The sequence below is a fragment of the Mesitornis unicolor genome, unplaced genomic scaffold (genome assembly GCF_000695765.1).
Source record: "Mesitornis unicolor isolate BGI_N332 unplaced genomic scaffold, ASM69576v1 scaffold11263, whole genome shotgun sequence".
NCBI classification, from domain to species: Eukaryota; Metazoa; Chordata; class Aves; order Mesitornithiformes; family Mesitornithidae; genus Mesitornis; species Mesitornis unicolor.
In genome coordinates, this window is record NW_010174096.1 from 1 (window position 1) to 6800 (window position 6800).

The 6800-nt window shown below is 45.1% G+C and overlaps 1 protein-coding gene across 1 annotated transcript in view; it reads left to right on the top strand.

The window, feature by feature from the left end:
• Positions 1-873: 873 nt before the first annotated feature.
• The window catches only part of EXD2 (exonuclease 3'-5' domain containing 2), a 9630-nt gene continuing 3703 nt past the window's right edge, over positions 874-6800 (top strand). The window contains exons 1-4 of the mRNA XM_010180941.1: positions 874-1212; positions 2118-2374; positions 3411-3537; positions 4314-4636. Coding sequence (XP_010179243.1) covers positions 874-1212; positions 2118-2374; positions 3411-3537; positions 4314-4636 — 1046 coding nt within the window. The remainder of the gene's footprint in view (positions 1213-2117; positions 2375-3410; positions 3538-4313; positions 4637-6800) is intronic.

Consider the following 6800-nt stretch of genomic DNA (forward strand, 5'->3'; position numbering starts at 1 on the left):
GCTGGACTGGGGGAGAGGCCGTCGGCGAGGGTGGCCCTCGTTGCCTTCAGTCTTCTCGCTCGGTTTAAATAGTGAGAGCAAATTACCTGTCCCGTCCCAAACCCTCGGGCAGGTGTCCGTGCTCTGAGGGCTGGCAGCGACTGTGCTGGGCTGGGGTAGCACCGACAGCGCTGCTTCTGCTTGTGTTTAAAGAGCGTTTAAGGGCAGAGCTTTAGAAACAACGCTGTGTGTCGGGGACATGGGGCTGCAAGGACAGGACTGATTTCAGTTTACTGAAGAGGAGCTAAGTTTTGTGTGTTAGAGGGCAAGCTACGTTGTAAGTGGATGCTGCTGCTTTAGGGCTCTTTAATGCTTGAAGAGCCATTTGACCTTAACATGGATGGGAATGTAGTGGACAATGTCCATCTTCTACTAATGCATGAATGGACGTGCTTATCCTGCAGTAATTTTGTCTGTTTAGGTTGATCTGGTTTTAAACTGAGCTAAAAGATGTTGATAATAGCCATATGTTATTTTTTTTTAAATATGGGATCTTGTGGAAGGATCTAGTTGCACCGGTATGAACCAGTCGATGCCCTTTAAGGTCTCTGATGGTGTGATGAACAGCAGCATTCAGTCTCCTGTTCCTGTCCACCACTGCAGCAGCCTGTCCCCTGACCCTGGTCTAGAACGTGAGACCCACTCCTGTCAGAATCGAGAGCTGTGGCTAGACCCTTTGTACAATACCAGTGGGCGCATTTAATACCTTTAAACACAGTTAATTAAGTTGTCTTTTTAATTTCCACCTCTCTCCTTTTTCTTTGCAGGCCATGATAAAACCCTACGATGCCGTTTTGAGTAGGTGAAGTGAAGGGGGAAGAGGGGGATACAAAAATGCCCAGGCAAACAGCAGTGACGATCACTTTGGCGACTCTGCTGGGTGTTGCAGTGGGGGGCCTGGTTTTGTGGAAGGCAACCCAGCGTCGTAAAGGAAAAGCATGCTGTAGTAGTCAGCAGGAGGAAGCAGTTATACACTCCGGAGATGAGAAACTTATTAAAGCAGAGGATAAGGAGGTGCTTTCCTTCTTCAGATCTCCCACCTTTTCCTGGGTAGAGAGGACCCTTGGTGCAGACATAGTGATAGTTTCAGAGCAGGAGGAGTGGGATCGTGTTGAACCTTTGCTGAAGAAGGAGCTGGAGAAGTGGCCAGTGCTTGGAATTGATTGTGAGTGGGTGAGTGATCAAGAAGTGCCTCTCCTTCAGCTTGCAAATTGCAATGGGAAATCATCTGAGGAGGAGCGATTCCTTTGCTTTCATGGATGCAGCAGGACTGACAACTGAAGCTGTGTGTTTATCTGTCAGGACAGTGGTGAAGTCGCTGCTAATGTTGTTCTCGCAATTAAGTGTGCTGACTGAAACTTTCTGATGCACCAGTTGTATTTGTTTGCTGAACTCCTGTGATAAATTGACTACACTAAACATGGTGATAATTGTATTACTAAATATAGCAGCATGTGTTTTGTGTATGTCTTTAAAGGTGATCTAGTAAAAATAGCTTGGGCTTACACTGTTTTAAATCCACCTACATACTTAAGAAAAAATTTCTTAAGAATAATAAACCCAAAAAGGTGGATAATATCGGTATGTAGATGTAACTCACTGGGACTACCAAAGGCAGAGTTCCTCCTTTGCTCGTGCATTTGCCCACGTGAACTCTCAAAACTTTGAGTCACTTATAAAGCCTGGCTTTGCCAGTATTTTGGCTGGAAATGTATTCACCTCACAGCCATTAGTATAAGCCACAGTTAAACAATGTGTTTTCCATACACCTCTATATAGTGGGTGGTTTCGTGCTGATGTGGGTTAAGAAATGTGTCTGATTTCTTCCACCAGCTCAGCTATGAGGGGGAAGGGTGAAAGGGAGAAATTCCTCTCAGAGGATGTGACAGGAACTAGCTGGGGGGCAGTAATGCTGTGAAACAGATGACATAATTTGCAGTAAAATTTGAGAGACGTGTGACAATACTTGGCTGTATAAACTGACAGATATTTCCTGTCTCGAGTGGCTTCTTTTGCAGTTTGTACCAGTATTGCTAGTCATACTATAACCCAGACTCTGGTTTTTGTCTTTATTTCAGGTATCTGTGGAAGGAAAAGCAAGTCCTGTATCCCTCATGCAGATGGCTTCTTCCAGTGGCTTCTGCGTTCTTGTTCGGTTGCCCAGACTTGTTGCCGGTGGACAGACTATCCCAAAGACCCTGTTGGACATCATGGCAGATAGCACTGTGCTGAAGGTTGGGGTAGGATGCTGGGAAGACGCTTGCAAGTTACTTCATGATTATGGTCTTCCAGTCAAAGGGAACGTGGATCTCCGGTATTTAGCCATGAGGCAGCGGTGAGTGTCTGAAGGCAGAGGTGGCTCTGTTTCAGGAATCATTCGCATGGAAATACTTTTAAAGTAACTTGCGTATGCTGAATGATAGCAGGTCGGTAGGTCTGGAGGTCTCAGGGTGGTTTGAGAGCACGGGCATTGACAGCTGCAGCCCAAGAACGTGCCACGCTTCTGTGCTCTTAATGGAAGTGAAATCTGCGTGAAGATTTCACGTGCTAATTGTGTCTGTTAGTCTCCTCGTGCAGTACCCATATGGGCTCTTCTGAAGGTCATGCTTCAGCTTGTAGGAAGTCCAGGCACAGTGGTGTAATACAGTGAGAGTTATCACTGTGTCAGCAGACGTTTGAATACACTGCCTACAAGTATGGGGCAAATGTGCCAGGGGCACGTTAGTGGAACTGTTGAATTACAGGATTCCTTGAAAAATGGCTAGAATAAACCAGCTCTAATTTTTTCTTCTAATAATGATGCTTCCATTAAAAGGTTACAATTATGGTGCCATGTTCTCATCCTTCATTCTTCCAAAGATAAAATGTTTTACTTGGGAATATTCTTCACATAGAGTATATGCACGCCTGGCTGTGGTGGTAGTGATCTGGGGCATGGGTTTGCTGACCTGACGGTGCCTCTTTAGCACTGAGGATGGATTTCTTGTCTCTAGTGTTGAGGATTCCTCCGAGTCATTCCTGGCTCCTTATGAATCCCTGAGGCAAGCAGTCCAGGTCTGTGATAGACCTCTTTAGTTCAGAAGTGGGTAGTTCAGATCCAAACACTTAGCCTTAAATGTTACCACTCCCAGCCTTGCCTGTTTTCTGTATTGCAGGCTCTAGATGATTACTGAATCTAGAAAGGAGATTTTAATGGAGGGGAGGGAAAGGGGCTGTAAAGCTGACGGGCAGCTGTGTGCTGTTTGAGTGGGAGTCATGCACCACGTGCATTGTGTTCTGGCAGGTTCGGGATGCACGATGCTATCTGAATTTGCATGGGTGTATAGTTTTGGTGTTAATATATTTGTTTCACTTTCTTTGTTAAACTGAAGGAAGGATCTACTTCACAACTGCCTTAGCCTGAAGTCTTTAGCTGAAAAGGTCCTGAACTGCCCACTTGACAAGTCTCCTCATGTGCGTTGCAGCAACTGGGAGGCAGAAGAGTTGACGCAAGATCAGGTGTGTCTTCACCTTAATGTTTTGGGAGGAAAAGCAACCCTCTTGGTAGAGAAGAGGTATTACAACAGGGGAATCTGAGCCTGCTTCAAGTTCTGCCTCAAAGCCTTACGTGTGACTGTGGTCTGAAGTTAATTTCAGACTCTGTGCCTGTATTTGCCTCCTCTCCCATGGAGGTGGCTTTCTGCTGTTATCCCTGGATTCTTGGCCCTTGTTTTGCTTTAGTCCTGAAAGAGCTATAAGGCGAGATCCCTTGAAGGAGTATTTGGGCACCCAAAACCTCACCTTTTTATTATTTTCTTTTCTCCAATCAGTAGCAGTAAGTGCAATATTAGAGAGAGCCTGGAAACCTTGTTCACTCTCTTTAGACCATTATGGTTTCCTTAATTGCTCTCTTTCTTTTCAGTCATGGTGTAGCTGTCTACAAAATCAGTGACCGGTAGAGGGAGCGACAGGATAAATAATCACACTAAATACTGGTAGGCAGTGTGTCAAAAGGGAGCCTTTTTTCAATTATGGAGGACAAAAGGGGGTTTGAGGCGTGGCTGACCTGAAATTTTTTCAGTCCCTTGTGGTTTCTGGGGACACCCATGAGTATTTCAAGTCTGACTGACCCTAAAAATGTGGTGATGTTACGAAAGTGTCACGTTGCATGAATTTCAAAAGGAAATAAATCCAACTTCTGTATTTTTTTTAACCTTCAACATAATGTTAAAGACTGATAATGTCTGGGAGTGTTTGCTGTTTTACAGTGTCTTGATGCCTACACTTTCCTGCAGGTTCTTTATGCTGCTAGGGATGCCCAGGTCTCAGTGGCTCTGTTCCTCCATTTGTTGGGGTTTGCCAGCCTTCCTGCTCCATCTGAAGGTGAAAACTCTGATTCTGTTTGGGAGAAAGCACTGGGCAAATGCCGGGGCTTGGTGGATATCCCATTTAGAGGAAGAAAGAGTGGCAGCACAGGAGAGGAGAAGAGTGGGGAGGGACGCTCGCCTCAGAAAACAAAGAATCGGAAATCAGTGAATGGGCAACCCTCCGGCAGTCAGCAAGTGAGAGATCCACGGAGGCAGAAGCGAAAGCCTCTGGGCGTGGGATACTCTGCAAGGTAAGTCTGTGAGCATGTTTTGCTCCTTGTGCTGCAGATGGAAAACTTTAAATGATGTCTCATGCTCTACTCATTAAGCAGAGTGGCTACTATGAGCTGGGAAAGAAAACACAGAACCCAGCAGTCATGGGAGCCAGATCCTGTTTCTGTTTTACCTCTAGGTGATACTGAAAGTGGGGGCAGCACTCAGATCTGTACTAGGTCTTGAGCAGGTTGAGGGATGTCTTCAGCTTTTGCTCTTCCTTTTCCTATGGAGGCATTGGCTGGAAGTCTCAGCAGGAGGTGGTTGCCTGTCCTGGTGCCCTGATGGCTGTGCCCTGTTTCCTCCACCTGCATAGAGCTTGTCCTCTGAGCAGGATCTGCCTCCTGGACTGCTGTTTATACCCTGCTGCTCCAGATCACCCTGGCCGCAGAGATGTCAGGGTACTGAGCAGGGCTGAAAGCTAAGGTTAGGAGGGGTGAGCTGTCATGCGAGGTGCCAGAGGGCACGGGAAGGGACAGTCATTGGCAGCAGCAAAGTGCTGCACTTCTGCGTTGGCCAGGGAGAGAGAGGAAGGAATGGCACTGCTTTGGCCTTGCAGGGGCAGCTGTTGCTGGATTCTGGATCCCCATCCCGCAGGTGACTTTTCTGGAGCAAATCCTAAATTCTCACAGCCTTTTGCTAGTGAAAGTTCAGTTGTTTTTACATTAAAACAAGTTGGATAAGTCTCTTAAAGCTCAGTGCAGTAGATCTATGATTCTGTGATTAAGGCATGGAGAGCTGGTATGTTTGGTTTCGTTCAGATACAATCTAATAAAATCAATCACGTGGATGTAGGAACTAAAATAGCCTGTAATTACCATTTGGAGAGAGAGCCAGTCATTTTAGTATTTGTTTTCTCCTTTTCAAGTTTATTGGATTGGCAATGAAGACATTTTAATGCAGTCAATAACATTGATTTCATTAGCAGTCATTAATGGGTTTGTGTTGTACACAGCAAGTCCCTTCAGATTTATTTTTTGTCAGTTGGAGCCTGTGTGTCCCGGTTTGAGCTAAATAGAACTAATTATTCTTTCATACAAAACAGAAGGACTGCACCTCATAGGGGGATTAAAATTTAAACAAAACTGCATTCCAAGCTAAATTGAGCTCTCCCCATGTTTATTTATTTATTGTTTTTAACCATGCTTGACTTCATGAGAGGTCTGTGAATTCACTGTTTTCTACACTATCTCCAACAGTCTGGCTCTGGTCTGTAATAAGACTGGATGTGATTTCAAAAGTCCTTTTGCACTCTTACTTCCTTTAAGCCTATTTAACTTTAATGTTTATTCAGTTAGAGGTGGGAAGTACTCAAACTGCTATGGTGATTGCGCTGAACTGCTTATGCTCAGTGGAGTGATACCCCCTGTGTCATCATTGTTTTGTTGGTTTGGTTTTATCTTCTCCATGGACCTCGGAAGAAATCCTTTTTTCAGATTACATAGTCTGTGAATCAACCTCTTAGCTGTTACTTATTTATGTGATCTTTCTAGAAAGAAAGGAAACTCTTGCCGTGCACTGTGACAGGTCTGTAACCCTGGCCAGGTCCTCCCAGGTGCTCCTTGAGCCCAGCCTGCTCTGCTCGTCAGCTTTGTTTGGAGGAGGTTGGCAGAGTAAGATGTTTTCTACAAAACAGAGCTCCTCCACACAGTGCCACAAACCACCAGAGACTTTTTGACTCGGGTTAGGTGCCTGTGTTTCAGCTTCATTGTTCCCATGGACACACGTTTGGGCTCTCAGTGCACCAAGAGCTTTTTTGTGGTATTTCTCTTGTATGAATGAAATAATTGCTGTTCACACTAAGTTTTAGAAAAGCCATCTTAATAAAACATTAAAATATAGGCTTAGGCAGCTGATCCTTGGAATTGCCTTGCCTGTAAGTTGATCCTTTGTTTTAGCTTACTCTTAGCTCATCCTCCTTCTTGACTTCAATTCTCTTTTGTTTTCTAATGACATTTCATTGCCATCATCGATGGCGTCTCTTGAAAGCTGAGATTCAGAGTTACAGTTCTACTGGCAGCAAGAGAGCAAACATAACTTAGTCAGTTGTGAACCCCAGGTATGTTTTAGAATGTTCTGTTTCCTGTAGCAGCAGCCTGTGCAGTGCTCAGCAGCCTGAAGCGTGCGTTTAGGGGCATTCCT